The sequence below is a fragment of the Larus michahellis genome, chromosome 4 (genome assembly GCF_964199755.1).
Source record: "Larus michahellis chromosome 4, bLarMic1.1, whole genome shotgun sequence".
Classification (NCBI taxonomy): Eukaryota; Metazoa; Chordata; class Aves; order Charadriiformes; family Laridae; genus Larus; species Larus michahellis.
In genome coordinates, this window is record NC_133899.1 from 32,129,169 (window position 1) to 32,156,893 (window position 27,725).

The window sequence follows — 27,725 nt, forward strand, 5'->3', positions numbered from 1 at the left end:
CTATTTTCAGAAATTTTTATAGTACAAGTAGATACTGTGAATAAAAAGCACATTTTTCTACATATTTTATAGTATGTATTTTATTTTGTCTTGCATGTATATTTAGTTTACTATTAATCTTCTGACTACTATTTGTTCTTTCAGGAAAAAGAACTCAGTGAGAGCATTCCTGAAGAAACACTGCAGGATTCAGGAAAAGGCATTTCAGAAGAAGACAGGGAAATATTAATTGTAAGCCAAAGGGTAGGAAGAAGCAAGAGACCTAAAAAAGATAGATTGTCATGGCCAAAATTCCAGTCAATTAAAAATAAAAAGATACTGGGGCACAGAAGATCTCATAGTACATCAGATGCATATGAGCCTGCTATACAGGATATTTCCCCTACAAGCACAGACACAGAGTCTCAATTTCAACAAGAAGTCCCTATCAAAGAAAAAAAAGGAAGCCAAAAGAAACTGAAGTTCCCTAGCATTGGATTCAAAATGCACAGATCTAAAGCAGAAACACAAGACAAACAAAAAAAAGAAATAAAAACTACACTGTTATCTGAAAGAGAAAAAATACACAAAGAAGATAGCCTGGAAAATGCCGAAATACTAACTGTTGAATATACTACATCTCATGCTTATGAAATTCAAACAGGGGAGGTACATGAAACTTCAACAAAAGACTTAAAAGACATGAAAAATGGCATTCCATCTCATGCAAAAAAAAGCCCTGAAGTTGAAATAAACATTAAAAAAGAAAAAGACAAGGAATCAACAACAAAAGTTACTGTACCTGAAGTACCAGCTATAACAACACAGATACCAAAGCCCAGTTTAGAAACGCCTGATCTGAAAGAAAGCCCAACTAAACAAACACCGCAAGCCTCATCAAAATCCCGAAAAAAGAAACAGAAAGGAACAGCAGATAAAACAGAAAGAGAAAGTGGAATTAACATGGACATGACGGGTCACACAGCAGAAGGGTCTATACAGGTAAAAGGCCTAGAAATAGGCACTGCTAAAGCAGAATTACACAAAACACCTGACACAATGGAAACCGCAGAAAAACAAGTAGAAGGTGACACACAAATACTAACAATTCAGAAAAAAAAATTTGGGATTTCAGTGACCAAAAGACAAGAGCAAGATGCTGACAATGCCAAATTGGGAAGTGACATTCCACATTCAGTACCAGAAAAAACAGCTGGTACAAGTTCAGAGGATGCTAGGAATTTGGATGTGAAACCTCACAAGCCTGATGCAGAGTCAGATGTATCTACTTGGAAAATTCAAATGCCATCATTCAAAATGGCCAAAAATCCTAAAGCTGAAGTGAAAATACCAGGAGAAGAAACGACAATTGAGTCAGTAGATACTGTAAAAAAGGCAGAGAGAGAAGAAGATGTCACGCCTGCAAGTGACAAAACCTCACAGATGAACATTGGCATGAAAATAGGAGAAAAAGATACAGAGGGAAAAGAAAGCAAATTCAGACTGCCAAAGCTTAAATTACCTACATTTACCTGGACAACTACAAAGGATGAGCCAGGACAAAGTGAAAATCAGGTAACGGACAGAGAAGAAAAGGTACCACAGAAAGGAACAGGGCCATCCATAGAAAAAGATGCAATGACAGAGATAAGTGTATCAGCTAAAGACATAGAGCCTCCAAGTGCAGAAATTGAAATTGGGATCTCCAAAGAAAAAAGTAATGCAAGGGATATAAAAAAAGAGCTGGAAGAAAAGCTGCCAATTCAGAACAAGGAAAACATAAAAAGTTCCTCAGAAGACATTCAATTGAGTGAGAAAGAAGAAGAAAAACTGAAAGTGAAACATGATACAGAAATAAAAAATGGTGAAGTCAGAATATCGTCAAAGAAAACAGAAGAAATCTCTCAAAACGTGATGACCGCAGGGGAAGGCCTCAAAGCCGACGTCCCCGGTGCCAAAACCGAAGGGGCCGGCTGGAAGGTGGAGAAGCCCTCCCTCAAAATGCCCAAAGCTGACATCAAAGCTCCCAAGGTGGACATCAGCCTCCCGTCCGTCGACGTCACCCTTCCAAAGGCCAGCGTCGACCTGCAGGCCCCCGAGGCGGCCCTCACCCTCGAAGGGGAAGCAAAAGCCCCGGAGAAGGAGGCCGCGAAGACCAAGGACGGCAAGTTCAAGATGCCCAAGTTCGGCATGCCTTCCTTTGGCTGGTCCAGCAGCAGAGAGGCCAAGGGCACCGTGGCCGCTGACGTGGACGTCAGCCTCAAGGAGCCCCAGGTGACGGTGCCCTCGGGAACCGCCGAAGTCGACGTCACCCTGCCCACGGCCGAGATCCAAGCCCCCAGCGTGGAGGTGAGCGTCGAGACGGCTGCCGGAGGAGACGGCGAGAAAGGTCGGTTCAAGATGCCCGACGTCAAGATGCCCAGCGTCAAGCTGCCCAAAGTCAAAGCTCCCCACGTGCAGGTCAGCCTGCCGAAGGCGGAGGGCTCGCTGCCCAAAGGCCAGGCCGAAGTCCCGGAGGGCGAACTCAGCCTGCAGGGCCCCGACGCCGAAGGTGGCCTGGAGGCGGCTGCCGGCAAAGTGGAGGGTGCTGGCATGAAAATACACATGCCGAAAGTCAAGGTGCCCAGCGTGGTCTTCTCCAAGCCGACCGTCAAGGCTCCCAAACTGGACGCAGACGTCAGCCTCCCAGAGGCAGACCTCAAGGCCGGCGCCGTCAGCATCGCTGCCCCCGACATCAAGCTGCCCTCCGTGGAAGGCTCCCTGGAGCTGCAGGCGCCCGAGATAGACCTCAAAGTGCCCTCTGGCGAAGGCTCGCTTGACGGAGCCGAGCTGGAAGCCACGGGCCTGAAGGGGAAGTTTAAGATGCCCAAATTCGACAAGCCCAAATTTGGAGTGTCGCCTCCCAAGGCGGAAGGGCTCGAAGGCGAGGTCAGCCTGCCCACCGCAGAGGTCGACCTGCCCTCCGCCACCGTGACGGCCGCAGGGGAGGGCCCGGTGCTGGGCCTCAAAGCCGACGTCCCCGGTGCCAAAACCGAAGGGGCCGGCTGGAAGGTGGAGAAGCCCTCCCTCAAAATGCCCAAAGCTGACATCAAAGCTCCCAAGGTGGACATCAGCCTCCCGTCCGTCGACGTCACCCTTCCAAAGGCCAGCGTCGACCTGCAGGCCCCCGAGGCGGCCCTCACCCTCGAAGGGGAAGCAAAAGCCCCGGAGAAGGAGGCCGCGAAGACCAAGGACGGCAAGTTCAAGATGCCCAAGTTCGGCATGCCTTCCTTTGGCTGGTCCAGCAGCAGAGAGGCCAAGGGCACCGTGGCCGCTGACGTGGACGTCAGCCTCAAGGAGCCCCAGGTGACGGTGCCCTCGGGAACCGCCGAAGTCGACGTCACCCTGCCCACGGCCGAGATCCAAGCCCCCAGCGTGGAGGTGAGCGTCGAGACGGCTGCCGGAGGAGACGGCGAGAAAGGTCGGTTCAAGATGCCCGACGTCAAGATGCCCAGCGTCAAGCTGCCCAAAGTCAAAGCTCCCCACGTGCAGGTCAGCCTGCCGAAGGCGGAGGGCTCGCTGCCCAAAGGCCAGGCCGAAGTCCCGGAGGGCGAACTCAGCCTGCAGGGCCCCGACGCCGAAGGTGGCCTGGAGGCGGCTGCCGGCAAAGTGGAGGGTGCTGGCATGAAAATACACATGCCGAAAGTCAAGGTGCCCAGCGTGGTCTTCTCCAAGCCGACCGTCAAGGCTCCCAAACTGGATGCAGACGTCAGCCTCCCAGAGGCAGACCTCAAGGCCGGCGCCGTCAGCATCGCCGCCCCCGACATCAAGCTGCCCTCCGTGGAAGGCTCCCTGGAGCTGCAGGCGCCCGAGATAGACCTCAAAGTGCCCTCTGGCGAAGGCTCGCTTGACGGAGCCGAGCTGGAAGCCACGGGCCTGAAGGGGAAGTTTAAGATGCCCAAATTCGACAAGCCCAAATTTGGAGTGTCGCCTCCCAAGGCGGAAGGGCTCGAAGGCGAGGTCAGCCTGCCCACCGCAGAGGTCGACCTGCCCTCCGCCACCGTGACGGCCGCAGGGGAGGGCCCGGTGCTGGGCCTCAAAGCCGACGTCCCCGGTGCCAAAACCGAAGGGGCCGGCTGGAAGGTGGAGAAGCCCTCCCTCAAAATGCCCGAAGCTGACATCAAAGCTCCCAAGGTGGACATCAGCCTCCCGTCCGTCGACGTCACCCTTCCAAAGGCCAGCGTCGACCTGCAGGCCCCTGAGGCGACCCTCACCCTCGAAGGGGAAGCAAAAGCCCCGGAGAAGGAGGCCGCGAAGACCAAGGACGGCAAGTTCAAGATGCCCAAGTTCGGCATGCCTTCCTTTGGCTGGTCCAGCAGCAGAGAGGCCAAGGGCACCGTGGCCGCTGACGTGGACGTCAGCCTCAAGGAGCCCCAGGTGACGGTGCCCTCGGGAACCGCCGAAGTCGACGTCACCCTGCCCACGGCCGAGATCCAAGCCCCCAGCGTGGAGGTGAGCGTCGAGACGGCTGCCGGAGGAGACGGCGAGAAAGGTCGGTTCAAGATGCCCGACATCAAGATGCCCAGCGTCAAGCTGCCCAAAGTCAAAGCTCCCCACGTGCAGGTCAGCCTGCCGAAGGCGGAGGGCTCGCTGCCCAAAGGCCAGGCCGAAGTCCCGGAGGGCGAACTCAGCCTGCAGGGCCCCGACGCCGAAGGTGGCCTGGAGGCGGCTGCCGGCAAAGTGGAGGGTGCTGGCATGAAAATACACATGCCGAAAGTCAAGGTGCCCAGCGTGGTCTTCTCCAAGCCGACCGTCAAGGCTCCCAAACTGGACGCAGACGTCAGCCTCCCAGAGGCAGACCTCAAGGCCGGCGCCGTCAGCATCGCTGCCCCCGACATCAAGCTGCCCTCCGTGGAAGGCTCCCTGGAGCTGCAGGCGCCCGAGATAGACCTCAAAGTGCCCTCTGGCGAAGGCTCGCTTGACGGAGCCGAGCTGGAAGCCACGGGCCTGAAGGGGAAGTTTAAGATGCCCAAATTCGACAAGCCCAAATTTGGAGTGTCGCCTCCCAAGGCGGAAGGGCTCGAAGGCGAGGTCAGCCTGCCCACCGCAGAGGTCGACCTGCCCTCCGCCACCGTGACGGCCGCAGGGGAGGGCCCGGTGCTGGGCCTCAAAGCCGACGTCCCCGGTGCCAAAACCGAAGGGGCCGGCTGGAAGGTGGAGAAGCCCTCCCTCAAAATGCCCAAAGCTGACATCAAAGCTCCCAAGGTGGACATCAGCCTCCCGTCCGTCGACGTCACCCTTCCAAAGGCCAGCGTCGACCTGCAGGCCCCCGAGGCGGCCCTCACCCTCGAAGGGGAAGCAAAAGCCCCGGAGAAGGAGGCCGCGAAGACCAAGGACGGCAAGTTCAAGATGCCCAAGTTCGGCATGCCTTCCTTTGGCTGGTCCAGCAGCAGACAGGCCAAGGGCACCGTGGCCGCTGACGTGGACGTCAGCCTCAAGGAGCCCCAGGTGACGGTGCCCTCGGGAACCGCCGAAGTCGACGTCACCCTGCCCACGGCCGAGATCCAAGCCCCCAGCGTGGAGGTGAGCGTCGAGACGGCTGCCGGAGGAGACGGCGAGAAAGGTCGGTTCAAGATGCCCGACGTCAAGATGCCCAGCGTCAAGCTGCCCAAAGTCAAAGCTCCCCACGTGCAGGTCAGCCTGCCGAAGGCGGAGGGCTCGCTGCCCAAAGGCCAGGCCGAAGTCCCGGAGGGCGAACTCAGCCTGCAGGGCCCCGACGCCGAAGGTGGCCTGGAGGCGGCTGCCGGCAAAGTGGAGGGTGCTGGCATGAAAATACACATGCCGAAAGTCAAGGTGCCCAGCGTGGTCTTCTCCAAGCCGACCGTCAAGGCTCCCAAACTGGACGCAGACGTCAGCCTCCCAGAGGCAGACCTCAAGGCCGGCGCCGTCAGCATCGCCGCCCCCGACATCAAGCTGCCCTCCGTGGAAGGCTCCCTGGAGCTGCAGGCGCCCGAGATAGACCTCAAAGTGCCCTCTGGCGAAGGCTCGCTTGACGGAGCCGAGCTGGAAGCCACGGGCCTGAAGGGGAAGTTTAAGATGCCCAAATTCGACAAGCCCAAATTTGGAGTGTCGCCTCCCAAGGCGGAAGGGCTCGAAGGCGAGGTCAGCCTGCCCACCGCAGAGGTCGACCTGCCCTCCGCCACCGTGACGGCCGCAGGGGAGGGCCCGGTGCTGGGCCTCAAAGCCGACGTCCCCGGTGCCAAAACCGAAGGGGCCGGCTGGAAGGTGGAGAAGCCCTCCCTCAAAATGCCCGAAGCTGACATCAAAGCTCCCAAGGTGGACATCAGCCTCCCGTCCGTCGACGTCACCCTTCCAAAGGCCAGCGTCGACCTGCAGGCCCCTGAGGCGACCCTCACCCTCGAAGGGGAAGCAAAAGCCCCGGAGAAGGAGGCCGCGAAGACCAAGGACGGCAAGTTCAAGATGCCCAAGTTCGGCATGCCTTCCTTTGGCTGGTCCAGCAGCAGAGAGGCCAAGGGCACCGTGGCCGCTGACGTGGACGTCAGCCTCAAGGAGCCCCAGGTGACGGTGCCCTCGGGAACCGCCGAAGTCGACGTCACCCTGCCCACGGCCGAGATCCAAGCCCCCAGCGTGGAGGTGAGCGTCGAGACGGCTGCCGGAGGAGACGGCGAGAAAGGTCGGTTCAAGATGCCCGACATCAAGATGCCCAGCGTCAAGCTGCCCAAAGTCAAAGCTCCCCACGTGCAGGTCAGCCTGCCGAAGGCGGAGGGCTCGCTGCCCAAAGGCCAGGCCGAAGTCCCGGAGGGCGAACTCAGCCTGCAGGGCCCCGACGCCGAAGGTGGCCTGGAGGCGGCTGCCGGCAAAGTGGAGGGTGCTGGCATGAAAATACACATGCCGAAAGTCAAGGTGCCCAGCGTGGTCTTCTCCAAGCCGACCGTCAAGGCTCCCAAACTGGACGCAGACGTCAGCCTCCCAGAGGCAGACCTCAAGGCCGGCGCCGTCAGCATCGCCGCCCCCGACATCAAGCTGCCCTCCGTGGAAGGCTCCCTGGAGCTGCAGGCGCCCGAGATAGACCTCAAAGTGCCCTCTGGCGAAGGCTCGCTTGACGGAGCCGAGCTGGAAGCCACGGGCCTGAAGGGGAAGTTTAAGATGCCCAAATTCGACAAGCCCAAATTTGGAGTGTCGCCTCCCAAGGCGGAAGGGCTCGAAGGCGAGGTCAGCCTGCCCACCGCAGAGGTCGACCTGCCCTCCGCCACCGTGACGGCCGCAGGGGAGGGCCCGGTGCTGGGCCTCAAAGCCAACGTCCCCGGTGCCAAAACCGAAGGGGCCGGCTGGAAGGTGGAGAAGCCCTCCCTCAAAATGCCCAAAGCTGACATCAAAGCTCCCAAGGTGGACATCAGCCTCCCGTCCGTCGACGTCACCCTTCCAAAGGCCAGCGTCGACCTGCAGGCCCCCGAGGCGACCCTCACCCTCGAAGGGGAAGCAAAAGCCCCGGAGAAGGAGGCCGCGAAGACCAAGGACGGCAAGTTCAAGATGCCCAAGTTCGGCATGCCTTCCTTTGGCTGGTCCAGCAGCAGAGAGGCCAAGGGCACCGTGGCCGCTGACGTGGACGTCAGCCTCAAGGAGCCCCAGGTGACGGTGCCCTCGGGAACCGCCGAAGTCGACGTCACCCTGCCCACGGCCGAGATCCAAGCCCCCAGCGTGGAGGTGAGCGTCGAGACGGCTGCCGGAGGAGACGGCGAGAAAGGTCGGTTCAAGATGCCCGACGTCAAGATGCCCAGCGTCAAGCTGCCCAAAGTCAAAGCTCCCCACGTGCAGGTCAGCCTGCCGAAGGCGGAGGGCTCGCTGCCCAAAGGCCAGGCCGAAGTCCCGGAGGGCGAACTCAGCCTGCAGGGCCCCGACGCCGAAGGTGGCCTGGAGGCGGCTGCCGGCAAAGTGGAGGGTGCTGGCATGAAAATACACATGCCGAAAGTCAAGGTGCCCAGCGTGGTCTTCTCCAAGCCGACCGTCAAGGCTCCCAAACTGGACGCAGACGTCAGCCTCCCAGAGGCAGACCTCAAGGCCGGCGCCGTCAGCATCGCCGCCCCCGACATCAAGCTGCCCTCCGTGGAAGGCTCCCTGGAGCTGCAGGCGCCCGAGATAGACCTCAAAGTGCCCTCTGGCGAAGGCTCGCTTGACGGAGCCGAGCTGGAAGCCACGGGCCTGAAGGGGAAGTTTAAGATGCCCAAATTCGACAAGCCCAAATTTGGAGTGTCGCCTCCCAAGGCGGAAGGGCTCGAAGGCGAGGTCAGCCTGCCCACCGCAGAGGTCGACCTGCCCTCCGCCACCGTGACGGCCGCAGGGGAGGGCCCGGTGCTGGGCCTCAAAGCCGACGTCCCCGGTGCCAAAACCGAAGGGGCCGGCTGGAAGGTGGAGAAGCCCTCCCTCAAAATGCCCAAAGCTGACATCAAAGCTCCCAAGGTGGACATCAGCCTCCCGTCCGTCGACGTCACCCTTCCAAAGGCCAGCGTCGACCTGCAGGCCCCCGAGGCGACCCTCACCCTCGAAGGGGAAGCAAAAGCCCCGGAGAAGGAGGCCGCGAAGACCAAGGACGGCAAGTTCAAGATGCCCAAGTTCGGCATGCCTTCCTTTGGCTGGTCCAGCAGCAGAGAGGCCAAGGGCACCGTGGCCGCTGACGTGGACGTCAGCCTCAAGGAGCCCCAGGTGACGGTGCCCTCGGGAACCGCCGAAGTCGACGTCACCCTGCCCACGGCCGAGATCCAAGCCCCCAGCGTGGAGGTGAGCGTCGAGACGGCTGCCGGAGGAGACGGCGAGAAAGGTCGGTTCAAGATGCCCGACGTCAAGATGCCCAGCGTCAAGCTGCCCAAAGTCAAAGCTCCCCACGTGCAGGTCAGCCTGCCGAAGGCGGAGGGCTCGCTGCCCAAAGGCCAGGCCGAAGTCCCGGAGGGCGAACTCAGCCTGCAGGGCCCCGACGCCGAAGGTGGCCTGGAGGCGGCTGCCGGCAAAGTGGAGGGTGCTGGCATGAAAATACACATGCCGAAAGTCAAGGTGCCCAGCGTGGTCTTCTCCAAGCCGACCGTCAAGGCTCCCAAACTGGACGCAGACGTCAGCCTCCCAGAGGCAGACCTCAAGGCCGGCGCCGTCAGCATCGCCGCCCCCGACATCAAGCTGCCCTCCGTGGAAGGCTCCCTGGAGCTGCAGGCGCCCGAGATAGACCTCAAAGTGCCCTCTGGCGAAGGCTCGCTTGACGGAGCCGAGCTGGAAGCCACGGGCCTGAAGGGGAAGTTTAAGATGCCCAAATTCGACAAGCCCAAATTTGGAGTGTCGCCTCCCAAGGCGGAAGGGCTCGAAGGCGAGGTCAGCCTGCCCACCGCAGAGGTCGACCTGCCCTCCGCCACCCTGACGGCCGCAGGGGAGGGCCCGGTGCTGGGCCTCAAAGCCGACGTCCCCGGTGCCAAAACCGAAGGGGCCGGCTGGAAGGTGGAGAAGCCCTCCCTCAAAATGCCCAAAGCTGACATCAAAGCTCCCAAGGTGGACATCAGCCTCCCGTCCGTCGACGTCACCCTTCCAAAGGCCAGCGTCGACCTGCAGGCCCCCGAGGCGACCCTCACCCTCGAAGGGGAAGCAAAAGCCCCGGAGAAGGAGGCCGCGAAGACCAAGGACGGCAAGTTCAAGATGCCCAAGTTCGGCATGCCTTCCTTTGGCTGGTCCAGCAGCAGAGAGGCCAAGGGCACCGTGGCCGCTGACGTGGACGTCAGCCTCAAGGAGCCCCAGGTGACGGTGCCCTCGGGAACCGCCGAAGTCGACGTCACCCTGCCCACGGCCGAGATCCAAGCCCCCAGCGTGGAGGTGAGCGTCGAGACGGCTGCCGGAGGAGACGGCGAGAAAGGTCGGTTCAAGATGCCCGACGTCAAGATGCCCAGCGTCAAGCTGCCCAAAGTCAAAGCTCCCCACGTGCAGGTCAGCCTGCCGAAGGCGGAGGGCTCGCTGCCCAAAGGCCAGGCCGAAGTCCCGGAGGGCGAACTCAGCCTGCAGGGCCCCGACGCCGAAGGTGGCCTGGAGGCGGCTGCCGGCAAAGTGGAGGGTGCTGGCATGAAAATACACATGCCGAAAGTCAAGGTGCCCAGCGTGGTCTTCTCCAAGCCGACCGTCAAGGCTCCCAAACTGGACGCAGACGTCAGCCTCCCAGAGGCAGACCTCAAGGCCGGCGCCGTCAGCATCGCCGCCCCCGACATCAAGCTGCCCTCCGTGGAAGGCTCCCTGGAGCTGCAGGCGCCCGAGATAGACCTCAAAGTGCCCTCTGGCGAAGGCTCGCTTGACGGAGCCGAGCTGGAAGCCACGGGCCTGAAGGGGAAGTTTAAGATGCCCAAATTCGACAAGCCCAAATTTGGAGTGTCGCCTCCCAAGGCGGAAGGGCTCGAAGGCGAGGTCAGCCTGCCCACCGCAGAGGTCGACCTGCCCTCCGCCACCGTGACGGCCGCAGGGGAGGGCCCGGTGCTGGGCCTCAAAGCCGACGTCCCCGGTGCCAAAACCGAAGGGGCCGGCTGGAAGGTGGAGAAGCCCTCCCTCAAAATGCCCAAAGCTGACATCAAAGCTCCCAAGGTGGACATCAGCCTCCCGTCCGTCGACGTCACCCTTCCAAAGGCCAGCGTCGACCTGCAGGCCCCCGAGGCGGCCCTCACCCTCGAAGGGGAAGCAAAAGCCCCGGAGAAGGAGGCCGCGAAGACCAAGGACGGCAAGTTCAAGATGCCCAAGTTCGGCATGCCTTCCTTTGGCTGGTCCAGCAGCAGAGAGGCCAAGGGCACCGTGGCCGCTGACGTGGACGTCAGCCTCAAGGAGCCCCAGGTGACGGTGCCCTCGGGAACCGCCGAAGTCGACGTCACCCTGCCCACGGCCGAGATCCAAGCCCCCAGCGTGGAGGTGAGCGTCGAGACGGCTGCCGGAGGAGACGGCGAGAAAGGTCGGTTCAAGATGCCCGACGTCAAGATGCCCAGCGTCAAGCTGCCCAAAGTCAAAGCTCCCCACGTGCAGGTCAGCCTGCCGAAGGCGGAGGGCTCGCTGCCCAAAGGCCAGGCCGAAGTCCCGGAGGGTGAACTCAGCCTGCAGGGCCCCGACGCCGAAGGTGGCCTGGAGGCGGCTGCCGGCAAAGTGGAGGGTGCTGGCATGAAAATACACATGCCGAAAGTCAAGGTGCCCAGCGTGGTCTTCTCCAAGCCGACCGTCAAGGCTCCCAAACTGGACGCAGACGTCAGCCTCCCAGAGGCAGACCTCAAGGCCGGCGCCGTCAGCATCGCCGCCCCCGACATCAAGCTGCCCTCCGTGGAAGGCTCCCTGGAGCTGCAGGCGCCCGAGATAGACCTCAAAGTGCCCTCTGGCGAAGGCTCGCTTGACGGAGCCGAGCTGGAAGCCACGGGCCTGAAGGGGAAGTTTAAGATGCCCAAATTCGACAAGCCCAAATTTGGAGTGTCGCCTCCCAAGGCGGAAGGGCTCGAAGGCGAGGTCAGCCTGCCCACCGCAGAGGTCGACCTGCCCTCCGCCACCGTGACGGCCGCAGGGGAGGGCCCGGTGCTGGGCCTCAAAGCCGACGTCCCCGGTGCCAAAACCGAAGGGGCCGGCTGGAAGGTGGAGAAGCCCTCCCTCAAAATGCCCAAAGCTGACATCAAAGCTCCCAAGGTGGACATCAGCCTCCCGTCCGTCGACGTCACCCTTCCAAAGGCCAGCGTCGACCTGCAGGCCCCCGAGGCGGCCCTCACCCTCGAAGGGGAAGCAAAAGCCCCGGAGAAGGAGGCCGCGAAGACCAAGGACGGCAAGTTCAAGATGCCCAAGTTCGGCATGCCTTCCTTTGGCTGGTCCAGCAGCAGAGAGGCCAAGGGCACCGTGGCCGCTGACGTGGACGTCAGCCTCAAGGAGCCCCAGGTGACGGTGCCCTCGGGAACCGCCGAAGTCGACGTCACCCTGCCCACGGCCGAGATCCAAGCCCCCAGCGTGGAGGTGAGCGTCGAGACGGCTGCCGGAGGAGACGGCGAGAAAGGTCGTTTCAAGATGCCCGACGTCAAGATGCCCAGCGTCAAGCTGCCCAAAGTCAAAGCTCCCCACGTGCAGGTCAGCCTGCCGAAGGCGGAGGGCTCGCTGCCCAAAGGCCAGGCCGAAGTCCCGGAGGGCGAACTCAGCCTGCAGGGCCCCGACGCCGAAGGTGGCCTGGAGGCGGCTGCCGGCAAAGTGGAGGGTGCTGGCATGAAAATACACATGCCGAAAGTCAAGGTGCCCAGCGTGGTCTTCTCCAAGCCGACCGTCAAGGCTCCCAAACTGGACGCAGACGTCAGCCTCCCAGAGGCAGACCTCAAGGCCAGCGCCGTCAGCATCGCCGCCCCCGACATCAAGCTGCCCTCCGTGGAAGGCTCCCTGGAGCTGCAGGCGCCCGAGATAGACCTCAAAGTGCCCTCTGGCGAAGGCTCGCTTGACGGAGCCGAGCTGGAAGCCACGGGCCTGAAGGGGAAGTTTAAGATGCCCAAATTCGACAAGCCCAAATTTGGAGTGTCGCCTCCCAAGGCGGAAGGGCTCGAAGGCGAGGTCAGCCTGCCCACCGCAGAGGTCGACCTGCCCTCCGCCACCGTGACGGCCGCAGGGGAGGGCCCGGTGCTGGGCCTCAAAGCCGACGTCCCCGGTGCCAAAACCGAAGGGGCCGGCTGGAAGGTGGAGAAGCCCTCCCTCAAAATGCCCAAAGCTGACATCAAAGCTCCCAAGGTGGACATCAGCCTCCCGTCCGTCGACGTCACCCTTCCAAAGGCCAGCGTCGACCTGCAGGCCCCCGAGGCGACCCTCACCCTCGAAGGGGAAGCAAAAGCCCCGGAGAAGGAGGCCGCGAAGACCAAGGACGGCAAGTTCAAGATGCCCAAGTTCGGCATGCCTTCCTTTGGCTGGTCCAGCAGCAGAGAGGCCAAGGGCACCGTGGCCGCTGACGTGGACGTCAGCCTCAAGGAGCCCCAGGTGACGGTGCCCTCGGGAACCGCCGAAGTCGACGTCACCCTGCCCACGGCCGAGATCCAAGCCCCCAGCGTGGAGGTGAGCGTCGAGACGGCTGCCGGAGGAGACGGCGAGAAAGGTCGTTTCAAGATGCCCGACGTCAAGATGCCCAGCGTCAAGCTGCCCAAAGTCAAAGCTCCCCACGTGCAGGTCAGCCTGCCGAAGGCGGAGGGCTCGCTGCCCAAAGGCCAGGCCGAAGTCCCGGAGGGCGAACTCAGCCTGCAGGGCCCCGACGCCGAAGGTGGCCTGGAGGCGGCTGCCGGCAAAGTGGAGGGTGCTGGCATGAAAATACACATGCCGAAAGTCAAGGTGCCCAGCGTGGTCTTCTCCAAGCCGACCGTCAAGGCTCCCAAACTGGACGCAGACGTCAGCCTCCCAGAGGCAGACCTCAAGGCCGGCACCGTCAGCATCGCTGCCCCCGACATCAAGCTGCCCTCCGTGGAAGGCTCCCTGGAGCTGCAGGCGCCCGAGATAGACCTCAAAGTGCCCTCTGGCGAAGGCTCGCTTGACGGAGCCGAGCTGGAAGCCACGGGCCTGAAGGGGAAGTTTAAGATGCCCAAATTCGACAAGCCCAAATTTGGAGTGTCGCCTCCCAAGGCGGAAGGGCTCGAAGGCGAGGTCAGCCTGCCCACCGCAGAGGTCGACCTGCCCTCCGCCACCGTGACGGCCGCAGGGGAGGGCCCGGTGCTGGGCCTCAAAGCCGACGTCCCCGGTGCCAAAACCGAAGGGGCCGGCTGGAAGGTGGAGAAGCCCTCCCTCAAAATGCCCAAAGCTGACATCAAAGCTCCCAAGGTGGACATCAGCCTCCCGTCCGTCGACGTCACCCTTCCAAAGGCCAGCGTCGACCTGCAGGCCCCCGAGGCGGCCCTCACCCTCGAAGGGGAAGCAAAAGCCCCGGAGAAGGAGGCCGCGAAGACCAAGGACGGCAAGTTCAAGATGCCCAAGTTCGGCATGCCTTCCTTTGGCTGGTCCAGCAGCAGAGAGGCCAAGGGCACCGTGGCCGCTGACGTGGACGTCAGCCTCAAGGAGCCCCAGGTGACGGTGCCCTCGGGAACCGCCGAAGTCGACGTCACCCTGCCCACGGCCGAGATCCAAGCCCCCAGCGTGGAGGTGAGCGTCGAGACGGCTGCCGGAGGAGACGGCGAGAAAGGTCGGTTCAAGATGCCCGACGTCAAGATGCCCAGCGTCAAGCTGCCCAAAGTCAAAGCTCCCCACGTGCAGGTCAGCCTGCCGAAGGCGGAGGGCTCGCTGCCCAAAGGCCAGGCCGAAGTCCCGGAGGGCGAACTCAGCCTGCAGGGCCCCGACGCCGAAGGTGGCCTGGAGGCGGCTGCCGGCAAAGTGGAGGGTGCTGGCATGAAAATACACATGCCGAAAGTCAAGGTGCCCAGCGTGGTCTTCTCCAAGCCGACCGTCAAGGCTCCCAAACTGGACGCAGACGTCAGCCTCCCAGAGGCAGACCTCAAGGCCGGCGCCGTCAGCATCGCTGCCCCCGACATCAAGCTGCCCTCCGTGGAAGGCTCCCTGGAGCTGCAGGCGCCCGAGACAGACCTCAAAGTGCCCTCTGGCGAAGGCTCGCTTGACGGAGCCGAGCTGGAAGCCACGGGCCTGAAGGGGAAGTTTAAGATGCCCAAATTCGACAAGCCCAAATTTGGAGTGTCGCCTCCCAAGGCGGAAGGGCTCGAAGGCGAGGTCAGCCTGCCCACCGCAGAGGTCGACCTGCCCTCCGCCACCGTGACGGCCGCAGGGGAGGGCCCGGTGCTGGGCCTCAAAGCCGACGTCCCCGGTGCCAAAACCGAAGGGGCTGGCTGGAAGGTGGAGAAGCCCTCCCTCAAAATGCCCAAAGCTGACATCAAAGCTCCCAAGGTGGACATCAGCCTCCCGTCCGTCGACGTCACCCTTCCAAAGGCCAGCGTCGACCTGCAGGCCCCCGAGGCGGCCCTCACCCTCGAAGGGGAAGCAAAAGCCCCGGAGAAGGAGGCCGCGAAGACCAAGGACGGCAAGTTCAAGATGCCCAAGTTCGGCATGCCTTCCTTTGGCTGGTCCAGCAGCAGAGAGGCCAAGGGCACCGTGGCCGCTGACGTGGACGTCAGCCTCAAGGAGCCCCAGGTGACGGTGCCCTCGGGAACCGCCGAAGTCGACGTCACCCTGCCCACGGCCGAGATCCAAGCCCCCAGCGTGGAGGTGAGCGTCGAGACGGCTGCCGGAGGAGACGGCGAGAAAGGTCGGTTCAAGATGCCCGACATCAAGATGCCCAGCGTCAAGCTGCCCAAAGTCAAAGCTCCCCACGTGCAGGTCAGCCTGCCGAAGGCGGAGGGCTCGCTGCCCAAAGGCCAGGCCGAAGTCCCGGAGGGCGAACTCAGCCTGCAGGGCCCCGACGCCGAAGGTGGCCTGGAGGCGGCTGCCGGCAAAGTGGAGGGTGCTGGCATGAAAATACACATGCCGAAAGTCAAGGTGCCCAGCGTGGTCTTCTCCAAGCCGACCGTCAAGGCTCCCAAACTGGACGCAGACGTCAGCCTCCCAGAGGCAGACCTCAAGGCCGGCGCCGTCAGCATCGCCGCCCCCGACATCAAGCTGCCCTCCGTGGAAGGCTCCCTGGAGCTGCAGGCGCCCGAGATAGACCTCAAAGTGCCCTCTGGCGAAGGCTCGCTTGACGGAGCCGAGCTGGAAGCCACGGGCCTGAAGGGGAAGTTTAAGATGCCCAAATTCGACAAGCCCAAATTTGGAGTGTCGCCTCCCAAGGCGGAAGGGCTCGAAGGCGAGGTCAGCCTGCCCACCGCAGAGGTCGACCTGCCCTCCGCCACCGTGACGGCCGCAGGGGAGGGCCCGGTGCTGGGCCTCAAAGCCGACGTCCCCGGTGCCAAAACCGAAGGGGCCGGCTGGAAGGTGGAGAAGCCCTCCCTCAAAATGCCCAAAGCTGACATCAAAGCTCCCAAGGTGGACATCAGCCTCCCGTCCGTCGACGTCACCCTTCCAAAGGCCAGCGTCGACCTGCAGGCCCCCGAGGCGGCCCTCACCCTCGAAGGGGAAGCAAAAGCCCCGGAGAAGGAGGCCGCGAAGACCAAGGACGGCAAGTTCAAGATGCCCAAGTTCGGCATGCCTTCCTTTGGCTGGTCCAGCAGCAGAGAGGCCAAGGGCACCGTGGCCGCTGACGTGGACGTCAGCCTCAAGGAGCCCCAGGTGACGGTGCCCTCGGGAACCGCCGAAGTCGACGTCACCCTGCCCACGGCCGAGATCCAAGCCCCCAGCGTGGAGGTGAGCGTCGAGACGGCTGCCGGAGGAGACGGCGAGAAAGGTCGTTTCAAGATGCCCGACGTCAAGATGCCCAGCGTCAAGCTGCCCAAAGTCAAAGCTCCCCACGTGCAGGTCAGCCTGCCGAAGGCGGAGGGCTCGCTGCCCAAAGGCCAGGCCGAAGTCCCGGAGGGCGAACTCAGCCTGCAGGGCCCCGACGCCGAAGGTGGCCTGGAGGCGGCTGCCGGCAAAGTGGAGGGTGCTGGCATGAAAATACACATGCCGAAAGTCAAGGTGCCCAGCGTGGTCTTCTCCAAGCCGACCGTCAAGGCTCCCAAACTGGACGCAGACGTCAGCCTCCCAGAGGCAGACCTCAAGGCCGGCGCCGTCAGCATCGCCGCTCCCGACATCAAGCTGCCCTCCGTGGAAGGCTCCCTGGAGCTGCAGGCGCCCGAGATAGACCTCAAAGTGCCCTCTGGCGAAGGCTCGCTTGACGGAGCCGAGCTGGAAGCCACGGGCCTGAAGGGGAAGTTTAAGATGCCCAAATTCGACAAGCCCAAATTTGGAGTGTCGCCTCCCAAGGCGGAAGGGCTCGAAGGCGAGGTCAGCCTGCCCACCGCAGAGGTCGACCTGCCCTCCGCCACCGTGACGGCCGCAGGGGAGGGCCCGGTGCTGGGCCTCAAAGCCGACGTCCCCGGTGCCAAAACCGAAGGGGCCGGCTGGAAGGTGGAGAAGCCCTCCCTCAAAATGCCCAAAGCTGACATCAAAGCTCCCAAGGTGGACATCAGCCTCCCGTCCGTCGACGTCACCCTTCCAAAGGCCAGCGTCGACCTGCAGGCCCCCGAGGCGGCCCTCACCCTCGAAGGGGAAGCAAAAGCCCCGGAGAAGGAGGCCGCGAAGACCAAGGACGGCAAGTTCAAGATGCCCAAGTTCGGCATGCCTTCCTTTGGCTGGTCCAGCAGCAGAGAGGCCAAGGGCACCGTGGCCGCTGACGTGGACGTCAGCCTCAAGGAGCCCCAGGTGACGGTGCCCTCGGGAACCGCCGAAGTCGACGTCACCCTGCCCACGGCCGAGATCCAAGCCCCCAGCGTGGAGGTGAGCGTCGAGACGGCTGCCGGAGGAGACGGCGAGAAAGGTCGGTTCAAGATGCCCGACGTCAAGATGCCCAGCGTCAAGCTGCCCAAAGTCAAAGCTCCCCACGTGCAGGTCAGCCTGCCGAAGGCGGAGGGCTCGCTGCCCAAAGGCCAGGCCGAAGTCCCGGAGGGTGAACTCAGCCTGCAGGGCCCCGACGCCGAAGGTGGCCTGGAGGCGGCTGCCGGCAAAGTGGAGGGTGCTGGCATGAAAATACACATGCCGAAAGTCAAGGTGCCCAGCGTGGTCTTCTCCAAGCCGACCATCAAGGCTCCCAAACTGGACGCAGACGTCAGCCTCCCAGAGGCAGACCTCAAGGCCGGCGCCGTCAGCATCGCCGCCCCCGACATCAAGCTGCCCTCCGTGGAAGGCTCCCTGGAGCTGCAGGCGCCCGAGATAGACCTCAAAGTGCCCTCTGGCGAAGGCTCGCTTGACGGAGCCGAGCTGGAAGCCACGGGCCTGAAGGGGAAGTTTAAGATGCCCAAATTCGACAAGCCCAAATTTGGAGTGTCGCCTCCCAAGGCGGAAGGGCTCGAAGGCGAGGTCAGCCTGCCCACCGCAGAGGTCGACCTGCCCTCCGCCACCGTGACGGCCGCAGGGGAGGGCCCGGTGCTGGGCCTCAAAGCCGACGTCCCCAGTGCCAAAACCGAAGGGGCCGGCTGGAAGGTGGAGAAGCCCTCCCTCAAAATGCCCAAAGCTGACATCAAAGCTCCCAAGGTGGACATCAGCCTCCCGTCCGTCGACGTCACCCTTCCAAAGGCCAGCGTCGACCTGCAGGCCCCCGAGGCGGCCCTCACCCTCGAAGGGGAAGCAAAAGCCCCGGAGAAGGAGGCCGCGAAGACCAAGGACGGCAAGTTCAAGATGCCCAAGTTCGGCATGCCTTCCTTTGGCTGGTCCAGCAGCAGACAGGCCAAGGGCACCGTGGCCGCTGACGTGGACGTCAGCCTCAAGGAGCCCCAGGTGACGGTGCCCTCGGGAACCGCCGAAGTCGACGTCACCCTGCCCACGGCCGAGATCCAAGCCCCCAGCGTGGAGGTGAGCGTCGAGACGGCTGCCGGAGGAGACGGCGAGAAAGGTCGGTTCAAGATGCCCGACGTCAAGATGCCCAGCGTCAAGCTGCCCAAAGTCAAAGCTCCCCACGTGCAGGTCAGCCTGCCGAAGGCGGAGGGCTCGCTGCCCAAAGGCCAGGCCGAAGTCCCGGAGGGCGAACTCAGCCTGCAGGGCCCCGACGCCGAAGGTGGCCTGGAGGCGGCTGCCGGCAAAGTGGAGGGTGCTGGCATGAAAATACACATGCCGAAAGTCAAGGTGCCCAGCGTGGTCTTCTCCAAGCCGACCATCAAGGCTCCCAAACTGGACGCAGACGTCAGCCTCCCAGAGGCAGACCTCAAGGCCGGCACCGTCAGCATCGCCGCCCCCGACATCAAGCTGCCCTCCGTGGAAGGCTCCCTGGAGCTGCAGGCGCCCGAGATAGACCTCAAAGTGCCCTCTGGCGAAGGCTCGCTTGACGGAGCCGAGCTGGAAGCCACGGGCCTGAAGGGGAAGTTTAAGATGCCCAAATTCGACAAGCCCAAATTTGGAGTGTCGCCTCCCAAGGCGGAAGGGCTCGAAGGCGAGGTCAGCCTGCCCACCGCAGAGGTCGACCTGCCCTCCGCCACCGTGATGGCCGCAGGGGAGGGCCCGGTGCTGGGCCTCAAAGCCGACGTCCCCGGTGCCAAAACCGAAGGGGCCGGCTGGAAGGTGGAGAAGCCCTCCCTCAAAATGCCCAAAGCTGACATCAAAGCTCCCAAGGTGGACATCAGCCTCCCGTCCGTCGACGTCACCCTTCCAAAGGCCAGCGTCGACCTGCAGGCCCCCGAGGCGGCCCTCACCCTCGAAGGGGAAGCAAAAGCCCCGGAGAAGGAGGCCGCGAAGACCAAGGACGGCAAGTTCAAGATGCCCAAGTTCGGCATGCCTTCCTTTGGCTGGTCCAGCAGCAGAGAGGCCAAGGGCACCGTGGCCGCTGACGTGGACGTCAGCCTCAAGGAGCCCCAGGTGACGGTGCCCTCGGGAACCGCCGAAGTCGACGTCACCCTGCCCACGGCCGAGATCCAAGCCCCCAGCGTGGAGGTGAGCGTCGAGACGGCTGCCGGAGGAGACGGCGAGAAAGGTCGGTTCAAGATGCCCGACGTCAAGATGCCCAGCGTCAAGCTGCCCAAAGTCAAAGCTCCCCACGTGCAGGTCAGCCTGCCGAAGGCGGAGGGCTCACTGCCCAAAGGCCAGGCCGAAGTCCCGGAGGGCGAACTCAGCCTGCAGGGCCCCGACGCCGAAGGTGGCCTGGAGGCGGCTGCCGGCAAAGTGGAGGGTGCTGGCATGAAAATACACATGCCGAAAGTCAAGGTGCCCAGCGTGGTCTTCTCCAAGCCGACCATCAAGGCTCCCAAACTGGACGCAGACGTCAGCCTCCCAGAGGCAGACCTCAAGGCCGGCGCCGTCAGCATCGCCGCCCCCGACATCAAGCTGCCCTCCGTGGAAGGCTCCCTGGAGCTGCAGGCGCCCGAGATAGACCTCAAAGTGCCCTCTGGCGAAGGCTCGCTTGACGGAGCCGAGCTGGAAGCCACGGGCCTGAAGGGGAAGTTTAAGATGCCCAAATTCGACAAGCCCAAATTTGGAGTGTCGCCTCCCAAGGCGGAAGGGCTCGAAGGCGAGGTCAGCCTGCCCACCGCAGAGGTCAACCTGCCCTCCGCCACCGTGACGGCCGCAGGGGAGGGCCCGGTGCTGGGCCTCAAAGCCGACGTCCCCGGTGCCAAAACTGAAGGGGCCGGCTGGAAGGTGGAGAAGCCCTCCCTCAAAATGCCCAAAGCTGACATCAAAGCTCCCAAGGTGGACATCAGCCTCCCGTCCGTCGACGTCACCCTTCCAAAGGCCAGCGTCGACCTGCAGGCCCCCGAGGCGGCCCTCACCCTCGAAGGGGAAGCAAAAGCCCCGGAGAAGGAGGCCGCGAAGACCAAGGACGGCAAGTTCAAGATGCCCAAGTTCGGCATGCCTTCCTTTGGCTGGTCCAGCAGCAGAGAGGCCAAGGGCACCGTGGCCGCTGACGTGGACGTCAGCCTCAAGGAGCCCCAGGTGACGGTGCCCTCGGGAACCGCCGAAGTCGACGTCACCCTGCCCATGGCCGAGATCCAAGCCCCCAGCGTGGAGGTGAGCGTCGAGACGGCTGCCGGAGGAGACGGCGAGAAAGGTCGGTTCAAGATGCCCGACGTCAAGATGCCCAAAGTCAAAGCTCCCCATGCACAGGTTATCCTGCCCACAGCTGAAATCCAAGCGTCTGTTATTGAAGAGAGCTTAGATTCCTCCTCCGGGAAAGAGGATGGAACAGGTAAAGCTAAAAGTTCTTTGTTTAGAATGCCTAAGGTTTCTCTTTCTAAAAGTTCAAAACCTCAGGCACAGAGTAAGCCTGGACATGAAGTTTCTGTCTCAGAAACCCTTTGTTATTCAGTAACAGAGGTAAGTCCTGCTGTTCTTTCAGGCAGTGTTACATCTAAACATCATCCTGACAATAAGGGAGACAGTGGCTCTAAAAATACTAAATTCAGAATTCCTAGCTTGGGTTTCTCTAAAGTTGATATTGGGTCTTCTAAAGTTGAACAGGATTCCCCATTACCAAAAGGGGATATTACTCTTACTAAATATCAAATGAATATAGCAGAATCTGAATCAAAAATAACTCTTACTGATGAGAATATTTCAGTAAAAGGTTTTGAAATTTTAAATGAAGATGCTTCTTTGGAGCAAGGAAGTCTGAAGCCAGGAGGAAAAACACCAGCTGCTGAAGTATCTGTCGGTGACACAGAGTTTACAGTTAAAATTCCTAAATTTAGAAAACCAAAATTTGGAATTTCTTGGTCTAAGGGAAAACCATCAGAAAGTGATATTGGTTCCAAAATGGAATCTGAAATTCCCAAAGGAAGAATAACATCTGATATGGCTGATACTGATCTTGAAAAACCCACTCAGATCCTTGATGCTGAATTAGGGGTAAAGATAGAAAAGCCTTCACCTGAAGTTGTTCTCAGTGCACCAAAGTTGGATGTCAGTCTCCCATCAATGGAAGTTACTATGCCAAAATTAGAAGTGGAAATCCACGGCCCAGATTTAGAGTGCAAGGTGGAACAGGAAGTAGTTTCAGGAGAGAAGGACACTGAGGAGAAAGAAAACAAATTTAAGACATCAAAATTCAAACTGCCTTCATTTAGTTGGTCACCGAAGAAAGAAGCTATTGCTCCTTCTGAAGCTGAGAAACATCTGGAAGAACCCACTTTATCTGGAGACACAGAATCTGAATTAACATTTCCTACCTCTGAGAATCAATACCTTCATGGGGAAATTGATACATCAACAGAAAAAGATGGTGAAAAGGGCAGAAACAAGAAATCCCAATTTATGATGCCAAAGATCTCATTCCCTAAAATGAAGGGTCAGAAAGTCCAGGTCTCTCTGCCCGTACAGGAAACTGACGTTTGTGATCCCAAACAAGAAAAAGAAGGTGTTTCAGTACAGAAATCTGAGAAAGGGAGTAGCAGAGAAGGATCAGGAATGAGCATAGAAGTGTCAAAAGTTACAGTCCCAACTTCGGAATTTTCCAAACCAGAAGTCAAAGGTCCCAAAATAGAGATGGATATTAGCATGCCTACAGGTGAGGTCATACTTCCTATATGTGAAGAAGATGACCTGACATTCAAATCAGCTGCTGCCAGCCCCTCCGTCTCAGATATTAAGACTGAAGGCTCCATTGAGGCAAAGAGTCCTGACACAAGTGTTGAAAGAACATCAAGTGAAATTGCTGTGGGTGATGTAGAAATAAAAATCGAAGGTCCTGAAGGGAAAACAAAAATGTCTAAATTCCAAATGCCAAAGTTTGGAATTACACATTCTAAAGGGAAAGGGTCAGAAAAGGAGATCAGCCAATCCAAATCAGAAGTCAAGGCTCCCCAGCTAAAAGCGATGGTAGAAATAGCTGACATTGCTGTCGAAGCACCACATTTGGAGGTGGAATGTGGTACCGGAACAGAAACTTACAGCCCTAAAGTCAAAATGACCAAAGCTGACCATAAGGCATCAGAAGCTGATGTTCCCCTCTCATCAGCTGACATTTCTATTCCAAAACCAGACAGTGATATTCAGGATTCAGATGCAACATTAAAAATCAAAGGGGAAATAAAGCAAGATGGAGATGGAGAAGATAAAGAAGGACATTTCAAAATGCCAAAATTCAAACTGCCATCCTTCAGTTGGTCCCCGAAGAAGGAAGCAAGTGTTAAACCAGATTCTGGAGCAAACTTGGAAGATCATAAACTTGCTGTAATGTCAGGCAGAATAGACACAGAAGTGAGAGGAACTGCAACTGATGATCAAGGTACTGGGTCAGCCCTGGATCTGGAACTATCTGCAGGAAAAGCTGAACAAAAAAGTCCCATTAAAAAGCCTCAATTTGTCATGCCTAAAATTTCACTCTCCAAGATCAAGGTTCCCAAAGCTCAGACACATTCGCCAAAAGCTGAAGTTGATGCTACTATTCCTAAAACAGAAAGACAAGGTGATGACTCAATACAGATACCCGATATAGAAAGAAGTCATTACGAAAGGGCAGAAGAAGGGGCACAAATAAGCATAAAATTGGCTGCTGTTAAGATCCCCACTCTGGAGTTTTCCAAAATAGAAGCTGGAGCCTCCCAAACTGACATGGGAGTCAGCTCCGCAAAGATTGATGCTGCTCTGCCTCCCTTAGAGGGGAGTTCTCAACAGGTTGTCCTAAAATCGAGTTCTACTGATGAGGATGCCATTCAAAAAACAGGTATTAAGCTCCCCAAAGGAGAAGTTTCAACTGAGCTGAGGAGCCCTGAAATAGTAACAGAAATATCATCAGTTGTGGATGGAAGAAAGATGAAGTTGGAAGGTCCTGAAGGAAAGATTAAAATGCCCAAATTCCAGAAGTTTGGAATCTCCTTAACAAAAGGGAAAGGCCCAGAGACAGAGATCAGCTCTCCAAAAATAGAAGCTGAGATACCCCAGCTAAAAATGGCAAGTGAAATTGCTGACATTGCTGTGGGAGTTCCAGCATCAGAACTTACATCTGATATGCCAGATCCTGGAGTAGGTGTTTATGCTTGTAAGATGAAAACACCCCAAGTTCTGACAGCTGGCATTGAAGCTCCAAAGGTAGACATAAGCTCCCAGTCAGTGTCTAAACCAATGACAGAGGCAGCTATTGAGAGCCTTGAAGAGAAATACATCAAATTAAAAGAAGAATATGAAGTAAAACCAGAAGAAGGTCAGACTGAAGAACATCAGGGATGGTTTAAAATGCCAAAATTCAGAATACCTGCATTTGGCAGGACACCCTTAAAGGAAAAAAAAGGTGATGCTGGTATTGAAAGAAGTATGGAAAAAACTCAGGCAGGCATTTCCTCTGCCAAAGTACAAACTGAAACAAGTATTCCTGAAAATACCTTCTCATTGCCACACGCAGTTGCTGAAATTACTATTGGAAAAGAAGGGATGCCAAAATTAGAAGATTCTGTGAAGAGTTCTGATGTTAGCTTGCCAAAGACGGAAGGAGATATTACATTATCTGCAGAAAGAACAGATAGTAGAGTGAATATTCCAAAAACCGAAACTTACGCAGATGTAGTTAAGCGCGGTGCTGAAGGACAAAAAATGCATGCTTCCGAATTCACAGTTTATTCATCAGAATTGACTAAATCGTATGTAAGCGCTTCAGAAACTGACAAAGACAACAGTTTAACAAAAAAGTTTCCTACGTGTACTCTGAATGTTCAAGAGCATAAAGTCAAATCACAGGATATAGCAGTCCCAAGGGTAGAAAGTTCCACTAAGTTAGAGACCTCAGAATTAGGATGCAAACCATCATCAGCTGAAATTACTCTGGATGCAACACAGGAGAAAACAGACATTAGTCTTCCAAAGGAAGAACTAGATATTCAAAATCAAGAGGCAGTAATTAAAAAAGGAAAAATAGCAGGTGAGATGAAAATTATAGGAAAAGACAGTGAAGGAAGTCAATTAAAAAGGCCTACACGTGAATGGTCTACAACATCAGAAGACGGTGTTTATGTTACAGCTAAGCTGGAAGATGTAAAGGTAGAAGTTCCAGGAATGAAAATGGAAGTTAAAATTGGTAGAGTAGATCCTGAAATGAAATTTCAAGTGAAAAGTATTGAACAGGACAAGTCTGCAGGGGTGGAAGTGCAAGTAGAAGATAGAGCAGAAACAAGTAAAATTAAAACATACAAGTTTAAGATTCCAAAGTTTGGAGTACTGCATTCAGAAGTGAAGGGTTTTGAAGATGATATCAATTTGCCAAAGTCAGAAGCTGATTCAGTATCTAAAACTGAATTAGGGACAGCAGAAATGCAGTTTAAAACGTCAGAAGGATCCATTGGCCTGGAAAGTTCAGCTCTAGATCATAGGGAAGCGTCTGGCAGAATAACAGTGGAAACAGTGGAGAAATCACAAGGTGGCCCAGAAGTAAATATAAAAATTCCCAAACTAAAAATACCAAGATTCACTTTCAAAGCTCTCCCAACTGAAGCTGATGTTTCATTGTCAAAAGTGCTAACAGATCCAATGGGATCTTGTACTGACATTGAAGTAGGGCAACTGCAAGCAAGTTCTGCTATCCCTGAAGAAACACCAGAGGCTCTAGAGGGTGCTATTCAAAAAGCAAAAAGCAAAATTCTAACACTGACTGAACCTGACATTAAAACAGCACAGATGACTACTACCATAGAAACCTCCCTTTCAAATGCAGGGCAAGACCTTCATTGGTCGTATGTAGAGGGCCAAGAAGTGAGTGAAAAAGTAGAACCTGAACATGTTGCTATTGAAAGGTGTGAGATTTACACTACTGAAATACTGAAAGAATCAGAGATTCTCTCATCAGAAGTCAAAACTGCTACTTTGGGATTCTCGTTGGTCAAGGTGAAGTTGCCTGAATCACACAGCAACTTAGAAGTGCTAGTCCAGCAGCCATCTCCGACAGAAGATGTATCAGTGAGCAAATCTAAGTGTGCTGATGAAAGCTTTGGAGTAGCAGCACAGAGGACTGGCAGTGCTGAGCTTAAACTATCTGACAAACCACACAGTGAGACCGAAGAATCTAGTGGAAAAGTAAGTTTTCCAAAGTTAAAAACATTTGCTGTTGAAGTAAAGCCTTCCAGTAAACCTGAAGAGACTCATCCTGGTAAATCACCAGAGGGAATAACTGTAGGTCCTCTCTCTAAAGATGAGGATGTAGCTGAAGCACTAGAAGATGAAGAAAAAGATATAACCACTGAAAAGGAAAAGACTGATAGTAAAAGATCTCCTGGAAGATTCAAATTTTGGCTTCCAACTATTGGCTTTTCATCTTCTGGTGATGAAACAAGCACAGATCCAAAAACAGAAGTAAAAAAATCAGTGCCAGAAGATGTGAAACCTGCTGACACATCAGATAATGATTCTTCTAAGCAAACTGAAAAAACTGGATGGTTTAGATTTCCCAAGCTTGGTTTCACATCTCCTTCCAAAAAGGCTAAGACTGTTGACAAAGAAGAGACAGATCACAAAGAGGGAAAAATCTCAGATGAAGATAGCCCATCAGATAAACCTGATGTATTTTTTGATGCACAAGAGAGTTTATCACCTAAAGAAAGAACAGAGGACAAAAAAGTTGAAATTGATGAGGCCTCATCTAATGTTCCAGTTTCTCGTACTATTGTGACGTCTTCAGCAAGAACTGAACTAATCTTGTTGGAGGAAGAAAAAGATAGTCAACCTAATATTCCTGGAGATACAACCAAATGAAGATTGTTTTTTCTCAGCTTTCAATGAAAATAAAATAATCTACACATACAGAAAAAAATATCTTCATAATTTTCTAGTAACTGAAAATTAAACAAAACCCAAAGCTGAAATTTATGAAAACAGTTGAATGGAATTTAACACATTTAAATTTTCAAGTACGTGGATGTACTATACTGTGCACTAATAAAAATACTGATTTCTTCGAATCTGACAAAAGGCAATGATTTCTACAGATACAGAGGAGCCCACAGTTTTAGCAAAGTCTGAAAAGATACCTGGACCATGGAAGTAAATTATTGAAAGGCTCGATGATAGCAAAAAGACTTGTTAAATAGGCTTCTCAAAACCACACCAATTATGTTTAGATTATAGATTTTTTTCCAGAATGGAGCATAAACTAGTACTATGAGAACGATACTTACCTGTTTAGATGTGGGACCTTTCTGACCTACTTTTGCTTTCTTATTAAAATATTTTTCTTTATTTCAGCTAAGGTAATATGTATATTCCACAAACATTTTACAATGCAAAATAAAAACAAAATACTAGTTGTAGAGAGACTAATGCTTTACCCCTTCCTCTCTTCTCATTTTTTTTATTCTGGTGGGTCATATTTAGCCTTAAAAGAATTTTAAAAAACCCAACAGAATAAATTCAAGACCAAAAAACATATAACTAATTCACATTTTTAAGATAACAAAAAAAACCCATGCCAACAAAGAATAATTAGTAAAATGTGGATAAATAAATTGTAATGTATATATTTACTGGATAGTTAAATGCAGAGAATGATCTGCCACACTGGTGGAATTGCTTCAGAGATTTTCTGGGAAAGGAGATGTATATAATTATTAACTTCTTTGTTTATATTAATGCTTCTCTCAAGTGCACAATGAAAACCAGAGTGCGTATGTGACAGCCTTCACATGTATCATTAAAACGTTGTCTGTATTCTTAATTCACAATAAACTCACCATATGAATAACTCCAGTAGTGTGAGTTACTGGTAGTGCCGTTAGCATTTTTTGATTCTGAAAATCCCATCTTAAATTTGATAAAGGTTTGAGTATACCCTGCTATCTGCTGAGGTGGCTGCTTAATGGCAGCACAGTTTCTAAATATGGTGGTAACGGTTACAAACTAATCTGAGATGTTTCACTCATTTCAATCCTGAGTTTGATAGAATCGCATGTGCAGGCGTGCTTCGTTATAGTAGTTTTCTCATCCTGTATTTTCTTCCTCCATCTTCTACTTAGTACAGGGGAAGCAGACACAACAAAATATTTTAAAAATGGGTTGTAAAAGTGTACTTGGTTGTCTAACCTTCTGTAGCTTGAGATGGGCTTCATTTCTGTACTTTGCGGTAGGCTTAAATATTCTAAAGAGAACTCCAGTGATCTCTGAAGGGAAAGGTAAGGGAAGAGCAGCAGAGAAAAGAAGCAGCAATAAAATCTTCCTCCATATAGGCTACTATCAACTTTGGGAAAGGTGAAGGTTAGCAAAAAACCAACAAGGGTAACAGGTAT

The 27,725-nt window shown here is 56.4% G+C and overlaps 1 protein-coding gene across 4 annotated transcripts in view; it reads left to right on the top strand.

Annotated features, from left to right (window-relative positions):
- Positions 1-27,184, top strand: part of AHNAK2 (AHNAK nucleoprotein 2) — an 82,426-nt gene extending 55,242 nt beyond the window's left edge. For all 4 annotated transcript variants that reach the window (XM_074583807.1, XM_074583806.1, XM_074583808.1 and 1 more), the window contains one exon: positions 145-27,184. In XM_074583807.1, the coding sequence (XP_074439908.1) occupies positions 145-26,199 (26,055 nt within the window). In that variant the 3' untranslated portion in view covers positions 26,200-27,184. The remainder of the gene's footprint in view (positions 1-144) is intronic.
- Positions 27,185-27,725: the final 541 nt, after the last annotated feature.